General features: G+C 42.8%; 2 protein-coding genes across 4 annotated transcripts in view; one reads left to right on the top strand and one right to left on the bottom strand.

Moving 5' to 3' along the window:
• Window positions 1-18,483, top strand: part of scaper (S-phase cyclin A-associated protein in the ER) — an 87,704-nt gene extending 69,221 nt beyond the window's left edge. For 2 of the 3 annotated variants that reach the window (XM_083654465.1, XM_083654463.1), the window contains 4 exons: window positions 5,561-5,710; window positions 14,584-14,775; window positions 17,304-17,352; window positions 17,648-18,483. In XM_083654465.1, coding sequence (XP_083510591.1) covers window positions 5,561-5,710; window positions 14,584-14,775; window positions 17,304-17,352; window positions 17,648-17,742 — 486 coding nt within the window. In that variant the 3' untranslated portion in view covers window positions 17,743-18,483. The remainder of the gene's footprint in view (window positions 1-5,560; window positions 5,711-14,583; window positions 14,776-17,303; window positions 17,353-17,647) is intronic. The other variant, XM_083654464.1, reaches the window with a different exon arrangement.
• Window positions 18,484-20,967: 2,484 nt separating this feature from the next.
• isl2a (ISL LIM homeobox 2a) lies at window positions 20,968-24,896 on the bottom strand (the record flags this gene model as incomplete). The annotated part of the gene is made up of 6 exons (XM_083654890.1): window positions 24,836-24,896; window positions 24,126-24,315; window positions 23,479-23,738; window positions 22,693-22,979; window positions 21,590-21,757; window positions 20,968-21,084 (listed from the first exon to the last, which is right to left on the bottom strand). Exons 1-6 carry the CDS (start codon window positions 24,891-24,893, stop codon window positions 20,968-20,970), a joined length of 1,080 nt encoding a protein of 359 aa, XP_083511016.1. The 5' UTR covers window positions 24,894-24,896.
• Between the last annotated feature and the right edge of the window lie 194 nt (window positions 24,897-25,090).

Below are 25,090 nucleotides of genomic sequence, written 5' to 3'. Positions count from 1 at the left end.
CCTGAGGGAATTCCATTTCTATGAAATGCAAAGAAACACGAGTTAATTGTTCCTATATATTGCTAAATAGATATGTTAGATTGTAGCAATATGCATAATTAGGGGTCCAAGCACGAAGTGCGTGGATCCCTATTGTATCTGTTCCGATTATTTTTTTTATTCTTCTTCTCCGGTAAAACTGTATGTACAGCAGAAACTGTAATGCTCAGCGTAGCCAGACTGGGCACATAGATTGTAAATGTGCCTCACTACTCAGAAACAAAAAATTACCCATATCGGCCAGATGGTGGCGCTATAACAGACCATTTCGCGTTATGGTCCATATCTTGTGAACCGTGTGTCCTATACTCAAAATTTCACTTCTCAGGGATTCCTTGGATCAATACGCATCTATCCATATAGGCCCCGCCCATTTGCGTGTGCCTAGATTTTCCGCCATTTTGAATTTTATCAAAAACCTACTTTTGCGAACTCCTCCTAGACCGTTTGGCCAAATCACACGGGAATTTTTCTGGGACATCTATGGACTACCCCGACCTAAAGTTATTAAAGGATTTTGGATACGTGAAACCGTTTTGAAATGATAAATGTCTAAACTTTTGTGTATTTGCTTTTGTTCTTTTCCTACCCTAAAAGTGTGTGGATCTCAGAAACCATAGACCCCCCATCACCCAAACTTTCCACACAGGTTCACGACATCACCCACTACTCAGAGTAAAAAAATTACACCAATCCACCAGACGGTGGCGCTATAACAGCCAATTTCACGTTTGTCGGTCCATAACTTCTGAACTGCGAGCTGTAGAATCAAAATTCCACATCTACTGGTTTCCCTGGAGCATCATGTATCTAACCCACTAGGCCACGCCCATTTCTGTGTGGTAGATTTTCCGCCATTTTGAATTTGATCAAAAACCTACTTTTGCGAGCTCCTCCTAGACCGTTTGGCCAAATCACACAAAACTTTTTCTGGGTCATCTATGGACTACCCCGACCTAAGGTTATTAAAGGGTTTTGGATACGTGAAACCGTTTTGAAATGATAAATCTTGAAACTTTTAATGAAACACACGCCAACACTAAATTGCCCACAACTCATTAACCGGTCAATTACAACTACTGCTGCTACTACTGCTACCACTCCCACTACTACCAACACTACTACTACTACTATTACTACTTCTGCTACTATTATTACTACTACTACTACTACTACTGGAAGTTGGAATGTAGCATTTTGGGTGGGGTTAATGTGTTTTGGGGTTCTGCATCTGCTGTAACATAATACACAGTTGGTTTAGATGTCACACAGTAATGCCCGATCCACAAAGACTTGACACCCACATTTGAATAAAAACAAGTTTATGCCATAATAAGGTTACATCCGTGCCTCGTCATTGCTGTGGAAGGATGGTGTAGGGGTAAAGTAGCAGACCCCAAAGCTGGAGGTCCTGGGTTCAAACCACGGCCAGGTAACTGTTTTATTTTTTGAAAATGTAGAATAAAGGTTAATCTGGATATAATTATGTATAACGCTGCTGAATACACACTGTGTACATAGTAGAATAACTGAATATGCCTATTCATGGTAACGTCATATTTCGACGTCATCTTGACATTCCTGTGTAGATGTCTAAATGATCCCCAAATCGGCTGTGATTTGGCCTAGTCCTGGATGTCACTGAAAGATGATATCAGAACATCATCATGATGTAATTGTGTTTGCTGGGAGCCTTCTTTCAGATATATGAGAGGAAAAACATTCCAATACATTATTGTGTCTTCAGATGTGAAAGGTCCAAAAAGAGAATTCAATCTGAATTATCCTTGTCACTCATGTGCTCATTGTAACAGCACAACCCACACCAATTAGTTCAAACACCTCCATTCAGGGCAGACTTTTAATGTAAAGTGGTGCATTATGTGTGTAATACAAAAATGTCCTTAATGGTAAATGGACTGCATAACAAGCTGCCATGCAGGGTGCTGGCTATAGTCACCAAAAGCAATTTCAGGGATAAAACCCATCAACCTTCTGTAGTGGATGCCACTACGCCCTATGGTTTGATGTGTGTGTGGGAAAGACACAATGACAACTGAAAATTCTGATTTCAGAACACAAAAGCTCCATCATGAGACAAGAACTAACCTCTCCTGTTGCAAAACACGTTCTTGAACACAGCCACGCAATCTCCAGCTAACATTGCCAAGATATTGAAAAAGTTCATGAAACACCGCAAAATAAGGAGGCAACATGTGGGGTTTTAATTACTGTTACTGACTTACCTGTCTGAAGTTGAAAGTTTTTCATCCCACATGGGGTTTGAACTTTGAGCCGCAATGGTCTTTAGTTAGCATAAGTCATGAGCTTTACCAAGTGAGCTATCCAGACTGTTGTATTTAACTTTGTAGACCATATTATATATATATATATTATATGTATCTGCAGAGCCAGAGAAGTACTTGTCGTATTGACAGCATGTTCTACCCAAATACCACTTTCTGTCCAGATACTTAAAGGGATATTGTACACAAAAACTGCTTTCTATCCAAGTACTACTTCAAGTTTCAAGACATCACCTGATCACATCACATGACTACTCAGAGGAAAAAATTACACCAATCCACCAGATGGTGGCGCTATAACAGCCAACCACCACTACTACTGCTGCTGCTGCTACTACTACTACTACTATTGGCTACTAGTGGCGGCTGTGGCTCAGGAGGTAGAGCGTGTTGTCCACTAATTAGAAGGTTGGTGGTTCGTTCCCCGGCTCCTCCAGTCCGCACGTCGAAGTGTCCTTGGGCAAGACACTGAACCCCAAATTGCTCCCGATGGCTGTGCCAGCACCCTGCGTGGCAGCTGGCCGCCTTCGGTGTGTGAATGGGTGAATGTAGGCACATTGTAAAGCGCTTTGGATAAAAGCGCTATATAAATGCAGTCCATTTACCATTTACCATTTACTATTCTTAGTACTTCTGCTGCTACTACTGCTACCACTCCCACTACTACCAACACTATTACTACTACTGCTACTACTACTACTACTAGTACTGCTTGGAAACCGTCAGGTCACCGGATCTCAACCAAACTTTGTTTACTTGTGCACATACCAAGTCTGAATAAATGTGCACTATCTGACATATACCCCCCAAGTCACCGGAAGCTTGGACCCCGCATCGCCGCTTGCGGCTATATTGTCTATTTGTTTTTCTTCTTTTTCTGCCCTAAAAGTGTGTGGATCTCAGAAACCATACCCTCCACATCACCTAAACTTTCCACATAGGTTCAAGAGGTCACCCCCTACTCAGAAAAAAATAGAATACACCAATCCACCAGATGGTGGCGCTATAACAGACCATTTCACGTTATGGTCCATATCTTCTGAACCGTTTGTTCTATACTCAAAATTTCACTTCTCAGGGATTCCTTGGATCAAGACGCATCTATCCAGATAGGCCACGCCCATTTGCGTGTGCCTAGATTTTCCACCATTTTGAATTTTATCAAAAACCTACTTTTGCGAACTCCTCCTAGACCGTTTGGCCAAATCACACAAAAACTTTTCGGGGTCATCTATGGACTAACCCGACCTAAAGTTATTAAAGGATTTTGGATACTTGAATCCATTTTGAAATGATAAATCTCTAAACTTTTAATGAAACACACCCCGACACTAAACTGCCCACAACTCATTAACCAGTCAATTACAACTAGTGCTGCTACTACTGCTACCACTCTCACTACTACCCACACTACTACTACTACTACTGCTACTACTACTACTACTGCTTGGAAACCATCAGGTCACTGGATCTCAACCAAACTTTGTTTACTTGCACATACCAACTCTGAATAAATGTGCACTATTCAGTGTCTATTATCTGACATACCCCCCAAGTCACCGGAAGCTTGGACCCCGCATCGCCGCTTGCGGCTATATTTTATTATTGTTATTATGTATCTAATATCGATGTCCATGGATGTCATTATCCATAGATGATGGAGGACTGCTGACATAGATAGTTGTGTTTTTAAATTACTTTAAACTGAAATGTACAACCTTATTGGTCTTTTTAGATGTGGTCTGGAAATGAGGGTCTGTGTTTAATTACTGTATGCTGCTTGGTCTGTTTACTACTTTTTTCTGTGATTTACTTTTCTACACGTGTGTGTGTGTGTGTGTGTGTGTGTGTGTGTGTGTGTGTGTGTGTGTGTGTGTGTGTGTGTGTGTGTGTGTGTGTGTGTGTGTGTGCAGGGTGGGAAAGGAAAGAAAGGATACAAAATAATGCTTCACTAAAATCTTTTGATTCTGTGCAAATTAAGTTTGGGGGAGGGGGGGGGTGAATAAAAAAAATACACATTTCAACATGTCACGATATGGTATCACGATTAGGGTTTGGTACCCATTTTAACTCTTCCGATTCCGATTCTGCTCATCAATTCTGGTCCTCAACGATTCTCAATTGCAATACTTTGAGGGGCGAGGTCAAAACAGGTGACAGGTCACATGCTTATTTCACAGAAAATATATATAATTTTTTTATTTTTACCATTACACACATTCAGTCATATTCATATTATCATAACATTGCTTGTTGTTTATTATGAACTTTTGTAAACATCAACAGTTTGTAATATTTTTATAAAATTTTAAATTAACACTTTATGTAGCGATCCGTGTCCACCACTTGGCATGTTCGGGTGCGGTGGGGTGGGTGATTTCAAATATGTTCTGCACGACAACATTTGTTTAGGAATCAATAAGGAGAATGACAATAAAAAAATCGTATTCCTTTTCGATTCCTTTGGAGTTTCAATACCTTTGGAATCATAATTTTGGAACCGGTTCTCGTGTCAACCCTCATCACAATATGGTAAGATGATATGGGGCTATTGTATCAATGATGTATCGCAGGAGGATCATGATCGATATATTTCGGGGGGGTACTGGAAAGTTCGGACATTCGAATATTCATTCATAATGCTAACGTTCGAATTTTTAAAATCAGTATTTGAATATTCATAGGCTGCATATTGTGAATGGTGGTGATTGAGTGAATAAACTACTAGAGCTTAATGTACAAGAATGGTTGATTGAGAAACCAAAGGAATTAAGTACAAGATTTGTACTGTGTAATTTTCACTGCATTATAATTAAAAAAAGTTGATTTAACAGACTCATTTATTTCCGATGAATCACTTTATTCAATTGAGGATCCCCCCCCATGATGATGTCATGGCAGATATTTGAATATTCATGTAAACCCTCAATAGAATATTCAAATGTGAAAAAATTATATTCGCTACAGCCAATGTGCGTGAGTCCATCCATGGACATTGATATAGATACATAATAATAATAATACATATGCATATGAGTGTGTGTGCTTAGGTATGTTGTTAAATTAAGTGTTTAATAGTGTCTTAAAGGCACATGAAGGCCTGTCATTTTAATGCAAGAAACTGAAATGAATTCAAATCAAGCAATCAATCAATCAATCAATGTATTGTACTCTCCTTAATGCACAGTGCTGTGCTGTGTCTTGTGTTGTTTCAGTCTGTTCTAGGAGCCGAGGGCCTGTCTCTGGCTTTCCGCCACATTGTCAGCTCCTTACTCTGGTACTGTACCCAGCATTCCTCTGAAGAGCTGCTGCACGATGTCATCATCTGTGTGGGCTACTTCACCGTCAACCACCCTGACAACCAGGTAACAACGCATCATCTGTAGCTGTGTTTCCATTACAGTTTTTCGCAAAATAATTGCGATATTTCTACAACTTCGACAATCTACAATTGCGACTTGTAGGCGTTTCCATTGAAGTTGAGTTTCGCAATTCCCGTTATACCAGCAGCTGCCACAGTGATTACGCACGGGGATCTGCCCCATATCCCGTCCCCTGCATGCTCAAATCCAACCAATGGTCAATGCAAATCACAACATGAAGTTACAACGCATATAAACGAGCCTGATTATCAATTCAAAAGAACATGTTGCGGGCTGCGGTGAATGCAGTGAGCGTGACAGGCAGAGGAAAAAAGGTAGCCTACAACTTGTCCCATTTTAGAGATGGAGGAGGGGGGGAAAGGCTGATATGGTGCAATAGTCAGAATATCGTGTATTATAATTATAACATTGTACCTGAAACGTGTGTAATGTATTAATCACTTCAGTCAACAGCACCGCACCGGTGTGCTTTTCATCCCGCCGATCATCTCGCCGCTGTGCCAAATGCGCGCACACAAGCATGGATCGATTTCTCCCATTAAACATGATCTATTTTCCGGCTCCGCTTTTGCACAACACGTCTACGCTAGGTAGCGTTGCTTCAAAGTTTTCCACTTGCTGCGAAGGTTTTGCCATGGTTTATCAAACCCTTTCTCCCTCATTTCCTTTCATTTTCCAAAGGAGAAGATGGGTCACATGACGTGCAAATGCAGAAAATGTGTTTCCATTACACTTTTGCGATAAACTGCTATATCGACACGTCTGAAAAACCACCTCATGAGAGCGCAAAAACGTTTTGCGATATTTGGGAGCTTTTTCGAAATTTACGTGTTTCCATTACCCAATTTCTATTGCGATATTTAGATTTTGCGCATTTCTAACGGTAATGGAAACACGACTTGTGTGGGCTACTTCACCGTCAACCACCCCTGACAACCAGGTAACAACGCATCGTGAGCCTGTACTGACTGCACAGAGGCTCCACACACAGAGCCACACGTTTATTCCTCCTTCAGTTACTTTTTCAGTCGCAAAAAAAAGACGCCTTTTTTAATCTGTGCGGCGCCCCAGTAATATCATCTTACTATTGCTCTTTAGGGGTGGGAATCACCAGATGCCCACGATACGATACCAAAACGATACTTGAGTCACGATACGATAGTATTGCGATATTGCCGATATTGCGATATATTGAATATTGCGATATATTGAATATTGCGATATTCCGATGTATTGTCTAACTCCTTTTCCTACCTTTTCCTTGACCTCACCGGAAGTAAAACATGCAGTGTTTTTTTTTTGTGTGTTTTGTTTTGTTTTTGCCCCACATGTAGGCTACATTATTAAGCTTCTCTGGACTCAATATGCCACTGCAGGCGTGGACTGCAACATCGGGCGCTTTGGGCAGATGCCCAGTGGCCTGGCATGGCATGGCCTGCAAAAAAAAAAAAAAATGTTTTTTTTTATATCGATACTTGGCGTCCAAATATCGATACAATATCGTCAGGCACAATATCGCGATACCATGGTGTATCGATTTTTTCCCCCACCCCTATTGCTCATGTATTATTTGTGGGAGAAAGGGTGTAGTTTTTGCTTGTTGCTTATAACTGTAACAAAAAGCACCCGTTTAAAGATTCATGCCCTGGCATCTTTTCTGCCTTTGGTCCCGTGTGTCGCCTATTGTCCCCTGGAGAGTGACCCATTGTTCCCTGCTGGTGAAGCCGGGCTGTGCGAGTCCTGGTGTTACAGCTACTTAGGGGGCTGTGAGTGTGGAAGTGAGCAGGATGTGATGGAGCACACTTGGCTGTAGTGTCATTGGCTGTCATGCATGACCGTCTAGCGGGGCTCTGATTAGCCGTGCTACAGTTGGCTGGGCTTTGATTATGTCAAGCCTGACCCACACAGGCAGGCAGCCCAGCAGCAGCTTCAGTCTCAGCCTCTGCTACGTCACTCATGTCCTCACAGCTGCGGTCAACCCCCATCGCAACAATTTATAGGCTGATTACCCCTTTCTAATTTGACAGATCTTCCCCCCACCCGTTCTAATTAAAGGATCCACCTCCGCTTTATGGCAGTCCAGCTCTCCCCCTCTGCTACTATCCAATTTAATTATTCTGATGTACAGAATTAGCATTTGTTGGTCATTCTAGATCTGATTTGCATATTATATTGGATAATTGAATGAGGACTGATGATTGAATTAACGGGTGACAGATGATTCGGCTTTGTACACTCATGGCGAAGTTATCAGAGCAACAGAGCAGCCATGCTTGAGTGTATCTGGCTTCTTTACATATATATATATATATATATATATATGTCTGGCTTCTTTATATATATATATATATATATATATATATATATATATATATATATATATATATATATAAAAATCAAGTGCCATTTGCAATGGCCCAATGAAAATATCTGTCCTTCATCCGCAGACTGGGCACTGCCTATGGGAACGCTTTTGAAAAACGAGGAAAAGTAAGCCCTAACCTACTTTCAGGTTTAAGAATTTAGTCAAAAATTATATTATAGAGTATGGATTAGTCGGGAAACAAGATCCCACACAAACTGGAGGTACAGAGTTGATCCTTGCCAGTGGTCCAGTTCCTGGAATGTGTCCATGCAGTTCCGCACCAAGATGGATGGCGCTAAGGGGGAATATTTAGAGCAGCTTGAGCTTTTCTCAAGCTAATGTAAGCATTGGCAGAACACAAAAGCGGCCCGACCCAGGGCCCGTGCGGTCGCAACAGACTGCTGATTCACTGTCGGCACACCAGCTTTTGTTTATATACGTGCTCTAGAAATAAGGCTGCTCATAAAAAGCAGAACTTTGAAGCAGCACTATACGTTGTGATGTATTCCCTCTGTTCTGGGCGCATGAATAATTCACCTTGTCGTACAAAAAGCCATTGCGCGAGTGACATATGCAGCCTCGTGTGTTTCTCAAGTGTGGTTCTGCTCACGGGAGCCATTGAAGCCATGTAGCCATATGCTTCATTGTCTGTTGGGTGGATCCGCTGAGACCGTTTCACAAGAAAACAGGACAAACGAAACCTATTCCGTAACCGACATGTCACCGTTCTTCCTTTTCCCCCTGGAGAGATGTGGACCGGTAATCTCCCCGGGCTTTCTGCTCTTCTCACATACAGTGATTCATATGTGAATCATCCCTGGTGATGATCTGTAGATTCTTTGAGCCGACGGAACTGTAATTGTAAACTGTTGACATGTTAACCCACCTGACTCCCGCTTTGCTTTCTGAAAAAAAAGGCAATTTGACTGGAGTGTAGTCTTAAGAAAACTTTGCTTAAATGGAAAATGGCCACACACACACACACACACACACACACACACGCACGCACGCACGCAGGCACTGTGAGCTACACACACTCACAAGTACTGTCCCCACCCCCCGCACGCACGCACGCACGCACAGAGGTATTCAAGCAGATCTTATTTCAGGTAGAGTGGAAAAATTTTAATGTAATGAGATAATTACATTTTCCCTAGATTGACTCCTGAGATTAACTGCTGAATTCCTCCTCGCTTTGCTATACCATATTTCAGGAACGTGTTTTCTCTTTATACTAGCGAGCATCTCTCATGAGCTACTGGATCATCTCTACGAACGAACATCCTACACACACGGCACATCTCCAGAGCCCCTTATCTGTTGGGGTCATTCCTCTCCTTCCCATTCTGTACGAGGGCGTTTCCTCTGCCCCGCAGGCCTGAGCCAAGCTCTCGGCCTGTAATTCCTGTTAACCTGATGTTGAAACGTTCCCTTCAACAGTCCATTACTGCCAAGACAACCAAGCCTTCACTGCCTCCGGGGGAAGTGTGGCTCGTGCAGACCATAGGGAGCCAGTGCTGGGGAATGCACACTCTGTATCACCCAGCAGAGTAAACAGAGGGAGAGAGACACAGACAGACACACTCTCCTCTGACTGGCAGGCGGGCGCTTGATTGTTAGCTGGGTGGATGATTTACACTCTGCTTTTAAGGGTGAACGCAGGTCCAACTGACTTAAGTGAAGTTGAGGACATTTTTATCCCCGCAAACCTTTCAGTGAGTTTCCATTTGTCTATAATACCATAGTCGGGATAGTTTCGCAGCAGAACTATCGGGCGGTGGGATCTAGGACGGGAATGACAGCGTCAGCTCATAGAGATAAATAAAGAGTTATTAGGTTTTATTGTGTAAACAGCGGCTTTTTATGGGTTTTTAGGGCAATTGACTATCGCCTTAAAAGTCAAGTTGGGGTGGCTATGTCAATGTCTGCGTCGCGGCAGCATCCAGTTGTCCCGAGGCAATTTTTTTTTGCTGTCTTCTTCTGCCTGTCTTATCGGCAAGGCAGTTCCACCATGATGGATCTGGTTTATATTGTGGATTCAAGTGTCAGATATACGGCCCTATTCTGACGCTGGTTCCTCCTGAGGTGTTTGGAATGTCTAGACGCGAGGATGAATAGAGATTCCTCTGCGTACAATTCTTCTAAATTGACCTCATCACAAATTCCCAATTAAAATGGTTCAAGAAGAAATTAATAAGATTGCTTTGCGCTGAATTTGCAATCTCTCTCATCTGGCAGTGGTGGTACTAATCGTTGTATTTGAGATTTATGCTTTATTGCACGTGTGAATAAGGCCTAGTTTATTCATTTGCGCCCTCTGTTCTTTAAACCTGCTTCAACTTGGTTTCTGCTCCGGCATTTGATTTTCCCAGGAATTTGTTTACGTTTCGGAACATTAACTTTACACACTCTTTGTTGTCATTGTGGACAGTCAGGAAGTTATGTCATGGAAGCGTCATAAAAACACAGTCCTGTTTTAAAAGGCCAGGTCTGTGAACTTAAGAACAGAGCAGCCAGCCACTTGAGTTTTAGACGGGCCTGGCGTTACACTCAGGTCCTGATGCATGGCTTCAGATGCTTGTTGCTCCTTTCATGATGTCAGGGTTTGAGCAGATACTTCAGCTGAACTGGGAGCAATAACGCTGTGGTATAATAATCCCTGGTTGGAAACACTGGTTTTGAGCACTGGTCTTTCTGATTCACCTGGGAGACGCCTGGAAAGTTGGCAATGGACCTGGTTTCTTTGTAACCTCCAGTGCATTGCTGCCACCAGGCTTTGTTTTATGTCTTTCTGCGTCAGGCACTTGAGGGTGGACACAATTTGTTTAGGCAGCTGAAGATGGAACTCTGCATAGCGGAGGATTATGAGATTGCTGGGTGATTTGTGGGTTGGATCTCCTCAGAGCCTGAGCTTACTATGGTGTTAAATTATGATACCTAAACCAGAAATGTTCTGGATTATAATATTCAGCAGCACAAGAATCCACAAGAACAAAAAAATATATAATCGTCATCGTCATCATCATCATCATCATCATAACAACAACAATAACCTTTCCGCTGAACTGTGGTTTTGCCTTTTTTTAATTCAGTAGCCTAAATTTATGAGCACCCCGTTGCCAGTTTGTCTTCGGGCCGTGTTGCAATGGAGAAGATAAATAAGATAGTCTAGTACTTAGTGAAAAGTAGTGTGAAAATGCTGAAAGTACCACGCACTGAAAATAAGCAGCTCTGCTTTTGAAAACAACCAGAGCCTTCCTTCTTTTCCCCCCTCTTCCTTCAGTGGGTGAATTTGTCCAGTTAGTCCAACATTCCTTTGTGAAAAACACTTATTGGGTCAGGGAAACCATTGCTCTCCCATTGTTATGCATGTATATCCATAGTATAGTATGGGCTCATCTGGGTCATGTATTCCTCGGTTCGGTGCTGTACATGCTAGGGGTGTCACCGTGTACACGGATAACCGGATGTTAAATCATATCGGTTTAGAAAAATCAATAACCGAGTACACGTCTTTTTTGTGTCTGTAATTTTGAAAAAAAAAATAACCGTTGACACCCCTAGTACATTCACTCTTTAATACAGACCGCAGCAAAAATATATTCAACTTGAGCTGTGATTGAACCTAAACAACTTCAAAAATGAACACATCATTTGCAAGTCAACCCAAATTTTTGTGCTACCCATATTTTTAAGCATCTACAATTCAATCCATTCAAGTATTATTTTTGCTTAGACCTGTTTCAGCAGAGTGTTGGACCTGGCAAATGTGCTGTTCTTTAAACAAATGATAATAGGAAATGACACGGCTTTGTGGCCCTTTGAACGCTGCTGTAGAGAGGGCAGCTTTGAGAAGCTTCACCTTGAACTGATAAAAAGCGGTGAATGATCGCTTTGTTTATCTTGCTGTTAAAAGTCGGGAGTGCATTATCAAAGGGGAACGCGACGGAGGAGTATTACGAAGTGTATTTTTAAAATCTTGTAAATCCTGTAAAATTTATGCCACAGAGTCCCGGAGACCCTCACCTCGCCCTTCTGGTTCCCATTGGGGTTGAGCCCGCGGTCCCAGTCGGCTGTACCTGTAAAGCCAGTGGGGTGTTTTTTCAGCCAGGATTTACTGTGCTGACCCCCTGGCTCTCAAAGGAGCGCTGATGGTCTTCCCAGGCTCGGGGGAGATGCCCAGAGCATTAGGCCAGGACCCCTTTCCTTTGGACCAGTTCCCCTTCTAATCACATGAGGCTGGGAGTGATTTGGTTTTAATATTGGTGGGCCGGATGTGATGGTGTGTGATTGACGGGCTGTGCTGAAGGGGGAGCAGGATGTCGGCAGGGGTGAAAATTCTATTAATGGTATTGCTCATTTCTTAAAGTGGGGGTGGCCCGAGCTGCTCACCCTGCCGTGCACCCCCACCCCCCCCACCCCACCCCCCGTGCACCCCTCTTGCACTGTGAGTGCCCTCTCAACCTGATCTGCACTCCTGCGGGACAGATATAGGCTTTTGCACCGAGTCCGATTCCACGTCTCTCGGCGTTCTTTCATCCATAGCAACAAAAAAAAAAGGCTTCATCTCTTAGCTAGTTCATTTGCGGAACATTAAAATCATTTTTTTGTTTGTTCTTATCTCTGCAAATATTTTGCAGGGACGCAAACTAGTCACCTTTTTTTATCCCAAAATAGGGCACTGAAGTGAATGAGTTTGAGTGGTTTTGTGTCTGCCCTGGTATCTGTCACCTTTTTCACTCTCCATGCATTTGCATCCCTTCTTAATGTTCTGCAAATGAACTGGCCAAGCAATAAACTAAGGCTTTAGAAGAGCTGCCTTCATATGTTTTTTCCTTTTGATATCTGCTTGGTCCACTACTGATCAGGTACCTGTTTGAGGTCCACTACTGATCACTGCTTGAGCACTCCATTTGCTCCTTTTCTACTTTCATCCATATTTCTCATCCCACCCCCCATTTCACAACAGCTCCCCAATTTGCTGGTAGTACAAAGGCAGAAGAAAACATCCCATCCTCGTGTTTTATGGCCTGTAATTGTGTGGTGGGAGGCTGTGCCCTCCAGTTCTCCTCCTAATGGCTGTTTGTGTGTTGTTTTAGTGGCAGATTTACATGTGGGAGGAGCGCAGGGCAGTGATTTACAAGCAGCAGTGCCACTGACTGACTGGCTGACTGATGACTGACTGGCTGGCCCTGCTCTGTGTGTGTTCCAGGTGATCGTGCAGTCTGACTGACTGACTGACTGGCCCTGCTCTGTGTGTGTTCCAGGTGATCGTGCAGTCTGTCTGTCTGTCTGACTGACTGACTGACTGACTGGCCCTGCTCTGTGTGTGTTCCAGGTGATCGTGCAGTCTGTCTGTCTGTCTGACTGACTGACTGGCTGGCTGGCCCTGCTCTGTGTGTGTTCCAGGTGATAGTGCAGTCTGACTGACTGACTGGCTGGCCCTGCTCTGTGTGTGTTCCAGGTGATCGTGCAGTCTGACTGACTGACTGACTAGCTGGCCCTGCTCTGTGTGTGTTCCAGGTGATAGTGCAGTCTGTCTGTCTGACTGACTGACTGGCTGGCCCTGCTCTGTGTGTGTTCCAGGTGATCGTGCAGTCTGACTGACTGACTGACTAGCTGGCCCTGCTCTGTGTGTGTTCCAGGTGATAGTGCAGTCTGTCTGTCTGACTGACTGACTGGCTGGCCCTGCTCTGTGTGTGTTCCAGGTGATCGTGCAGTCTGTCTGTCTGACTGACTGACTGGCTGGCCCTGCTCTGTGTGTGTTCCAGGTGATCGTGCAGTCTGTCTGTCTGACTGACTGACTGACTGACTGGCTGGCCCTGCTCTGTGTGTGTTCCAGGTGATAGTGCAGTCTGTCTGTCTGACTGACTGACTGGCTGGCCCTGCTCTGTGTGTGTTCCAGGTGATAGTGCAGTCTGTCTGTCTGACTGACTGACTGGCTGGCCCTGCTCTGTGTGTGTTCCAGGTGATCGTGCAGTCTGTCTGTCTGACTGACTGACTGACTGACTGGCTGGCCCTGCTCTGTGTGTGTTCCAGGTGATCGTGCAGTCTGACTGACTGACTGACTAGCTGGCCCTGCTCTGTGTGTGTTCCAGGTGATCGTGCAGTCTGACTGACTGATGACTGACTGGCTGGCCCTGCTCTGTGTGTGTTCCAGGTGATAGTGCAGTCTGACTGACTGATGACTGACTGACTGGCTGGTCCTGCTCTGTGTGTGTTCCAGGTGATCATGCAGTCTGTCTGTCTGTCTGTCTGACTGACTGACTGACTGGCTGGTCCTGCTCTGTGTGTGTTCCAGGTGATAGTGCAGTCTGACTGACTGACTGGCTGGCCCTGCTCTGTGTGTGTTCCAGGTGATAGTGCAGTCTGACTGACTGATGACTGACTGACTGGCTGGCCCTGCTCTGTGTGTGTTCCAGGTGATCATGCAGTCTGACTGACTGATGACTGACTGACTGGCTGGTCCTGCTCTGTGTGTGTGTTCCAGGTGATAGTGCAGTCTGGCCGGCAGCCCAGCGTGCTGCAGAAACTGTGTCAGCTGCCCTTCCAGTACTTCAGCCAGCCGCGCCTCATCCGTGTGCTGTTCCCCTCCCTCATCTCCGCCTGCTATAACAACCCCCACAACAAAGTCATCGTGCAGCAGGAGATGAGCTGTGTGCTGCTAGCTACGTTCATTCAGGTAAAGCTGTTCAGGTTTTTACACATTCACACCATAACTGACTAATTCCATGATTTGCAAATGTGTAAATAAAATATACGAGGGCTGGCCGATATGGTTGAAATCAATATCACGATGATAAGGGTTTTTCTCGATATCAATATTTATCACGATATGGTTCATGTATGCAAAATCATGGTAAGTAATCAAATTAATGTTCATCTCATTGAACCGAATGGTAATGTTAGGTGTGATGTCAAACAAAACAGAAATATTCAAATAATACTCCTTCCAGCATTTCCGCTCTAAAAAAAATTGGTCCCGGACATGTGTCTTGGATGATTTCAGTTTAACGGACAGTTGGGGTGAATTCTGGACAATTATTAGATTGTGTTTATTGATCTTAAAAACAATTGATAGCCTATAATCTTGAGATTGCCGTAAATTCCCTGTGCCAACCATGCTTCTATGACCAGTCAATCAAACGGAATGAGCCAAAATGCAAGCTTCGGGGATGAGAAATGCATCTCCACGCCGTGCAGCGTCAACGCTGAAACACGCTGTCTGCGTGCTGAGTCTCAGCCAACGGCCCACAAATTCCATGGAGGGGCTTGTTAAATGGAGCCCACAGTGGAATTCACAGGGGGGTGTCTGAGACGACCAAAGGAGTCATCAAAAAAATTATATATATATATATATATATATATATATATATATATATATATATATATATATATATATATATATATATATAATTTTTTTATATATATATATATATATATATATATATATATGAAACAGTAATGCCCACATCACTGGCAAGTGCTTTCAGTTCTCAGATGAAGGCTACAGGTAACAATAATAAACTATTCTTACATTTTCTTCCATCAGTTTAAAGTTTAAGCAAATACTGTGTTCCCAGACGAGCTTGTGAAGTTTAATTAACCTATTGTCCGTTCTGAAAGTGAGGTTGGACCACCACGTGTCAATCAGCTGTAGTCTGCTTTAATAACATTATCGTGGTCATCGACAATGACGTTAGACCCGCTTGGTTTCAGAAAATACTTTTTAAGCTTTGATTCATGTCTAATCTCTCTCTCTCATCACTGCATGTCGGTAGGCAGGCGCGGTAGCCTGTCCACCTGTTGAGACTGAGAGATGGTGACTGAGGCATACATTCAATCAGAGCGCGTGTATCCTAATTGTAAATGTAACATTTGTTTCGTTCATCACATAAGGTAGTCTTATGTCTACATATGTCTTAACAGACACATCATAAAAATATTCACTTAGGCTGGCTATTTAAAAAGAAATTTACTTTGAGCCTATTACAATTCAAAGTGTGTTTACAGTTGCCAGTTACAATTTGTCGGACTTTAACGGTAAATGTCCGGCAATTAGCGGATAAGGGAAATACTGACTCCTTCCATGCCTCATTTTATTTTTGTTTGTTTTTTATCATTTTCTCTCCAATCGTACTTGGCCAATCCCCCCTGCTGTGGCGGTCGTAACTTCACCCCCTCTGTCAATCTGGGGAGAGTTGTAGACTAGCACATGCTTCCTCCTATACATGTGCAGTCGCAAGCCGCTTCTTTTCACCTGACAGTGAGGGGTTTCACTGGAGGGATTCAGCACGTGGGGAGGATCACGCTATTCCCCCCCCAGTTCCCCTCTCTCCGCCCGAACAAGCGCCCCTACTGACCAGAGGAGGCGCTAGTGCAGCGACCAGGACTCATACAGTACCTTAATTCGGCTTCCCACCTGCAGACATGGCCAATTGTCCCTATATGGACCCCCGACCAAGCCGGAGGTAACACGGAGGCTCGAACCTGCGACCCTCAGTAGGCACCCATATCTCATTTTATGACAATTTTAAGTCCAATTTGCTTGTCGTCATCAATTTAGACAGCTGAAATGCATGTGTCACAATATTAAAATATCTTCATATCATTACAATATGATTCCACTGAAAGACGATAATATTGCCATAATTATAGCCCTAATTTGGGCACATCTTTCACATCACATAATAGGTTGAAAAAGCCCTGAGTCCTCTGCACTGGCTGATATCAGCTCGTTCATCTCATCCCTGGTGAAGATGTAACAGCCGGGCCTTTTACAAAGATAGATGGCTTCCTCCACAGTGGATTTACCTGCCACTGCTTCAGCTGCCATGCAGTAAACAGCTTGTCTCCGTCATCTCCCTCTGACAACATGCCCCTCACTGTTCTGCAACCACCACTGTTTAGACACAGATTAACTTTCATTCAAAGGGAGACAAGCTATTGTCATTTCTTTCAAACAAAGCTGTAATGCATGGTGTCCTGCCCCGATGCCCTCATTGTTGAGTTAACCTCAAGAGCATTCCCCGGAGTAAAACAGTTGGATCTATGATTTGTCCCGCTTTTTGCTGAGAAAATGTCGTTTGTTTTGTAAAATACCAGGAGAAGAATTTTTGTAGTAGTAGCTGTAAAATTATGCCGAAATATAGTATTGGTTCTTCACTGCAATGCTGCTTTTTTAATTATTCTGAATCTTAATTCCCTTAGGACTGTGCCTCAAGTGAGAAAGATCCAGACAGCAAAGCAAAGCAAGGTGGTAAGTTATTCTAAATTTATCAGGCACAACAAAAATTGAATATATTGTAAATTTCACCTTTTTGTTGTCTGTCAATTGCTTTGGCTTAAAAAAAGTGTTGCATCTCACCTAAAAGAATGTTCTTTTGAACAAAATTAAATGGAGCCTATAAGTGATGTACTTGAGAATTATGCGATAATTGGTTGCCATGCCATTGGACAAATTATTTAATGAGGGCTCGTGAAATTCTGTTTGAAAACGATAGAACACTTCTGTTGTACACACGCAGTAAATGTCTCTTCTCCGTCTCCCAAAGCTTCCCAACCGCTGGACTACTGCGAGTTGTCGAACCGCTTTCCCAGAGATCAGTGGGACTCTGCGCTGCAGTTTTTCCTCCAGAAACAGGAGTGATGTAACACACAATGCATAATGGAGCATGGTGTAAACACTACAAGAGAGACTGACACATGGAGATACACTGCTTCATTTTTTCATCCCCCCCTTTTCCCTGACTTGAGGTCTGCACTTTGGTAAAAAAAAAAAAGTTAAATATATATTATGTTCTTCAAGTTTTGCCAAAACATAAAAAATCTTGTAAGAATTGTCAAGCCTTAATCCTGTGTTGGTAGGCTATTGTTATGTTTTCTTGGAAATAATTTGATGTTCACATGGGAATTTGCACAAAATAGCGGTTTTGCATCTGCAGTTCTGATACACGCACAACTATTCCGTTCAGTGCCCAAACTAATTGTTTGTTTGTTTCTGTCTTTGTTTCGGTTGTGGATAGAGATAGATACATTTTCAAAGCAGTGATAATCAAAAATTAAAACATTTACTTTTGCTGTAACGATTCACTTACCAAACATTTCCATCAATACAGTTCATGTTAATTTATTAATTTTTTTCTCATCAGTTAGAATGTGAATGGCCTGGCCAGAATGTTATCCCTAATGTAGTTTACATGGTGCGAGTTTTGTACAAGTTACATGGCCTGCCCTGATTGCTGATATGTGTTAAGTGTTGTTGTGTTTTTCATGTTCTCATATTTCCTTGTTACAATTTTTCTTTCTCAGTGGGGAAGCACAATATAATTTATTTAGTAATTTACCTTTATCTGTCTATCACATCCAATAAATTACTTATGGTGATGTATCATGTTTTCCAAGTATTTTTGTGTAAAATATATATAGGTTGTAATTTCTTTAGTGTGGCTCTGTACAAATGACATGTTTACTTGAAACATCACTGCTCTTATTGTGTGTGGCTTGTGACAAGTCTGTATACTTTTGACAACTAGGCCCTACAGTGCATGATTTATGAGATGGGGGGGGGGGAGCAACTTGTAGAAACCAAATCCATCTTAAAGTTAAATTGTCCTGAAAACATAGGAGCTGCATAACTTTTACATTTACATCTACGAGTTTCAGTTAAATTGTAAGGAAATTATGAAGAACTTTTATATCCAATTGCCCCACCAGTTATCAGAGCAACAGAGCAGCCATGCTTGACTATCTGTGTGTGTGTGTGTGTGTGTGTGTATATATATATAGATATATACACACACAGTATATATATATAAACGTGTGTGTGTGTGTGTGTGTATATATATATATATATATATATATATATATATATATATATATATAAAGTTTGCAGTCTATTTTTTTATGGTTCATCACTGCAGGAACAATGCCTATATTTGGTCCTGCAAAGCAATAATTAAAAAATATATGCATGCCTTTGAAAAGAACAAAATCTGAAGCTGTTCAATATGCTTTCGGCAACACTATAGCTGTAGACTTCAGAGTTTTTTGGGTGATGTGTGATGTTCACCTTTTAGACTAATGCTCAAATAATTGCATCATGGCAGGTGTGTAGCGAAAAATTGTGTCTTCCTTGACACGGGATTTAATTGTATTTTATCTCCTATAGGCCTATCATTATTCATAAAGGATAATCTGCTATAGTTTTTGCTGTAATCTTTCAGAATATATTATTTTCATCATGGTCTTATAAGCAGTGTAGCCTAACATTAGTTTTTGCTGAACACGGGTTTCCTGATAAAATCCTCGTCAACAAATTGTTGAGGTGTAGAGTATCGGTTCCGGCTTGACCCTCAATGCTCTCATGTCCAGCGGCTATTTGCCATTCGGGATTCCGCCTGGAATGAAAATAAACTCAGGACACGCCAGGATGCGTCCCTGTAGTCTCCTCGCTCCCTCCGCAGCAGAGACACACAGAGGGAGAGAGGGGCTTGTTGTGGGTCCATTCAGTGTATCGTTTGCAGGTGATGCCAGATGGAGATAAGGGGCCGCCGCTGCCTGTCCTCTGTCTAGACTTGTAACCGGGCGTACAAGGCAAGGTAGCCTGCTGCAACACTTGCCATTTGCCGAAATAAATCCAATCTTGTGGTTTCTACCATTGTAATTATGGAGAGAAAACGTCATGCAAAGAAATATTTTTGAAATGTAATCACATCAGAGAAGGCCTATCCAGGAGCAATAGCTACAACCTGCAAGGTTTGTGCATCATGTGCGTGATACTGATAGCCTCGGTGACTTGGCCAAAAAGGCTAGGTCTAATAATATTTTTGTCAGTCAGTCACTGCTCACTTGGCCCCTGGAACCTTGGCTAGGCCTATATCCTACCGATTTCGACGTTTTCTTTGCAAATGATATAGGCAGGGACTGTTAGATTTGGAGGGATTATATTTCTTATGCCTTGAGGGATTTTCGTGAATTGACTCCCCCGCCTCTGGTTGGAAGGCAGACGCAGCGCGTCAGACCTAATATTTGACAATAGCCTATTGAACTCACTGGTTGTTTTTGTAATTGCTGCAAGCAGCCTAACTTTTGTCCGTACACGTGTCAAATATTCAGAGCCATTTTGAAACAACTAGGCCTACTTTCACAGGATCTGTTCTCTTGTTTATGGCTAAAAATTTAAGTAAAGTCAATCTACACGGTGTCACATTACGAGCAGTAGCCAGGCTATTATAGCATAAAACTGATTTATTTTGCATACTAATATTTTTTTCTGAAAGCAATAATCAGTTGGACCTATATGGTTTTATTGATACGAACAGCTAAGCCCGCGTCTTCATAATAAATAACAATAACTTATTTCTTGGAAAAAAAAGGGGGGAAAACGCATCTCATTTGTTCATTAATTTACAATAGTCGATATTGAATCTTCTTTACAAATCATGCACATCTACACAGATTGGATCGGCTCATACGACCTGCTAAACATAAGAAATAACGTGCAGTTGTCCAATAAAGTTTCATGGGCTCTTCACAGTCCAGGCTTGGTTTGCATTGGCATCATAGCAGACTGCAAGATGGCTGAGAGACTGTCCATATCAGCCAACAACACGTGTGCATCAACAGCTGTGTCCTGCCGAAGTGTCCTTGAGCAAGACAGTGCACTGCCTGCTGCATGGATCACATGTGTCCGCAAAATGTCATTAAACGCCAATCCTCTGAGAATATCCTCAAGCATAATCCAGCCTGGTCCTTTTCCTCTTTACTCAATCTGATGATGTCACTGGTGCTCAAATAGGTTATAGTTCTGGACGCGTCCACGCAGACTGGACGCGTGCACGCGCTTGCTTGGGCCCCAGTGGACTGGCCGGCCTCACGTGTCCACGGGGCTCGGCACCATGCTGTTGGGTGTGTCCGGTAACTGCGACGACAACGAGGTCACGTCACTGCCCGAGGAGTTCCCCATGGAGCCCGACTCAGAGAAAGACACCTGTCGAGGGAAACGGGGGACTCGTGTCAGTTCACAAGACATAGGCTGGCTTGAAATTAGGTGTTTTATTGTAGGCTAGTTTGAAACAGCATGTTTGCACTTTGGATCTCGTCAAAAAGTACGTGTGATAGGGCTGAGGCCTACACATAAGGGGTAATCGGTTAATCACAAACCCTAAAGAGTAGGTGCAAAAAAAACGAGTGCAAAAACTAGCAAGTATGGCGCCGCCTAGGCAAGGCGCGGAAACTTGTCTATAGGCATTATTAGGTTTATGACATTATGACGTTAGGTGTATGACATAATAGCCAATGTCATGATTAAACCACCTTAATCTGCATGCGTGCATCTCAAATCTCTCACGTATTATTTATTTTGTTAAAGGTTAATTCTCTCTCTCTCCACACACACAGAGGGGGGCATCTGTGTGTGCGCGCGTGTGCGTTAGTAGACCTGTACAGAAGCCATTCACTTTTTGCCATTTGTTACATTTGTTCCCTCTTCTCACCAGCTGCTGGAAGGCGGGCTGGTCCAGGTCGCTCTGCAGGGCGAAGTCGCTGAGTGTTTTCCAGGGCGGCTGGTAGGTCTGCACCTCCACGGGGTTCCCCTGGACGGTGTTGTCGTGACGAATGGGACTGCCTGCCACCAGAGGGGTACCTGTCAGCCCCTGCAGATTCTACAGGGCAAACCAAAACACTGTTAAGGCTATAGCTCACCTCTTGGCCAGTGATGGAGCCTGCGGGGGGAAGTCATTCAGGATAAGGGGTTTCTCATGTGTAAGAGCTATAGGCAAATAAAATGGGCTATAATAGGCCTATCATCATTATAAGGCAAACTATAAAATTACATTTTCAGAAAATCATTGACCTCATCGCCGTTTAACGTAGGCTATAGCCTAAAATTAAATTATTATTTTATCATACAAAATTTAGCTATCAGCCTGTAAAAAAGATGTGTAAACTTAATTCCACAATAAAAGGTTGCACCCAGCCCCCACTATACATTCCCTGCCATTGGCCCATATATTAAACATCTCTGAATGATTAAAATAGCCTTGATATGCCAATCAATCGGTCGATGCATTAGACTGGAATAAAGTTGCAGGTCAAGTTCACTTTTAGCTCTTCATCACTAAGCATGTCTCAAGCACTTTAATGTGCCTCCCTATCCAACTAATCAACAATATCACATAATATGAAACAGCTTATGACAAGCGTTGATGCTGTAACCATCCATGGTTTTTAGGCGCTATTGTAAACAGATCTCCATTTCAGACAGTATTTTTTATTTTTTTATTTTTTTATTTTTTTATTTATTTATTTATTTAAAAGGTAGACTAAGGTGTTATTTTTGTATTAAACTTTTTTGTAATTGGTTAATTTTTTGCTAAATATCAGACAAATTGGATTTTCCAATTAGCTATTCCTCATGGTTAATCCCTGAACTTTGTTTGGCGGAATAGGCTATTTATTTATTATTATTATTATTACTATTATTATTATTATTATTATTATTATTATTATTATTATTATTATTATTATTATTATTATTATTATTTTACATTTTCGTTTTGTTTGTTTATATTTTTGTGCACAGAGTGGATGGACTCACTGTCTTGTCGTGGTGGGCCTGTTGTTGGAGCTGCTTCATCAGGATGGTTCGCTTCTTGTCTTTGCAGCGCTTGTTCTGGAACCAGACGCGGATGACCCGGGGACTGAGGCTGGTCATCTCCACCAGCTGCTCCTTCATCAGGGCGTCGGGCCGCGGGTTGGCGTTGTAGCAGGTCCGCAGTGTGTGCAGCTGCTTCTCGTTCAGCACCGTGCGGATCCGCGTGGTCTTCTCAGACTGCTTGTGGACGTGGTTTCTGTGATGAGGAGGGTGTCGAACCGAAACCGGTTCTGAGGTGAAAACAAACCAGCTTTAATCCATTGTTTTTGAAACATTGATCGATTCAATAATAAAATAAATCATTATTATATACCTATTAACCCTGTATTATGAACCCCATAATGGATTCTATATACATATTTTAATTATAAGTCACTATATAAACTCAGTATAGGGCTACACTAGCCTGAATGTTAGACCCAACATAATTTACATAGGCTACACGCACAATATTCTTGTTTAATTTTCAAATGATTTCTGATGCTCCTCAAAAATGCATAAAAAGTTTGCAGGGATACATACAACCTGTTGGACTGTTATTGCACTATGCATAGTCTATAATAATAATAATAATAATAATAATAATAATAATAATAATAATAATAATAATAGGCTATGCTAAGAATATAATAATGCGAATACAGACGATCGTTTATCAGTAAAGAGGTTGTTACAGAGCTCTATGATATAATTACCCTGCAACTAGCATGCTTGCTCCCTCCCTCCTACCTGAGATGTGCAGCGGTCTGGAGTGGATGTTCCCCGGGCTCAGCGGGCTTCCTGCGGAGGCCCGCTCCGCCAGCAAGCCGTGATCAGCTCGACACAGCAGCTCGTCGTCCCGCAGAGAGAATTCGTCCCCCGGCAGCAGATGCCTGCTGCACACCGAGCACCGAAAACACTCCATGTGATACACGCTGTCCCGGGCTCGCATCACCAGGTCGCTGCTGCAGAAGCCCATGTTACACTTTGCACATTTAATGCCAAATAACCTGAAAAGAGAAATACTGGTCTCATTGGACATAATAGGGGTTTGTATGTCAGTTTCAAGTTCGATTTACAAAAAATCACGACAAGATTCAATTCAGAGGATATAGGCCAGAGTTGATGATACATTTTGCACACTTCGCACACTGCACATCGGCTCTGCAGCCTATACTGGGACAGTAACCTTTACGTATGGGTGAAGGTGAAATCTGTGTGTGAAACTTTGTATAAGCTATGCTCTGCATTATTACAGCAGTTGCATGCCACCTTTTTTTACCATGCCATGTCATTGTCATGTCATCTCATCCTCTTTCCCCCTCCTCTCCACTTTCTCTCTTTCAAAAAATGTGTAAAGGAAAACATGTGTGTATAGGCTAGTGAACAACTCCTACCTTACATAATCTCTTTTACAGTACGTCTTGCCGTCTCGGACGAAGCAAGTGCAGGTCTCGTCCAGGTACTGGCTGCACTCCGCACACTTCAGGCAGGCTGCGTGCCACTCCAGGTCCGGGGACACTCTCAGGATGTACTGGTCGTGTATCTGACTTCCACAGCCCACACACATTGCGATTCCCGACTTCTCTGCAGCGAGAGGGGGTGCCATGGATGATGCACACAGTACATTAGGCTAATGCAACACTGTGCGCTGAATCCCCACACATCCTTGTTAAATCCCCTCCACACCTTCTCCAATTAAAAATAAGTATAGCATTATGTCCTGTTATAAAGTTGAACAATGATGTACAAATATCACAACAGAACCAATGCGTAAAGGCTAGGCTATATTAGCCTATAGAACATTTTACATAGGAGATGGCTGGGGGAAAAGGCTGCTAAGCTATACCTAATATTGTCACGCAAACTCAGGACCGACAAAAGTTAGCATATAGGCTATTATAAGAACATTATAGTAGCCTATAGATTTTTCGTTAGGACACGTCTGTTTAACATGTCTTTCGACATATTTCTGCACACCTTGATCACTTAATTGAGCGATTAATCATTGAATTAAAAGCATTAGGCTGCAGACTATGGCGAACATGAGATAAAAGTAGCCTATCGAGACATGCAAATGAATGGAATGAAGAGGAGTATGGCTTACTTTTGGAATGATCCCCCATATCATCCAAGAAAGAAGAATTGAGCAAGATATCCACCATGCAGGAGAAATAGCCCTATAGTGCAAGCTGCCTGCTGGCTGGCTGCTGATAGACGAGAGAGAGAGGCGGAGAGAAAACAAAGTCCCGCGACCAGTGACGTCTGCAGACCTGGACCATGTGTGAGTCCGCCCGGGGAGAGAGAGCAATGCAAATCTCCTCAGGACCCTTGTGTTTGTGTGTCTCTCTCTCTCTCTCTG

This window comes from Poromitra crassiceps (genome assembly GCF_964638095.1).
Source record: "Poromitra crassiceps genome assembly, chromosome: 18".
Lineage (NCBI taxonomy): Eukaryota > Metazoa > Chordata > Actinopteri > Beryciformes > Melamphaidae > Poromitra > Poromitra crassiceps.
This window is presented reverse-complemented; position numbering and strand designations above follow the sequence as displayed.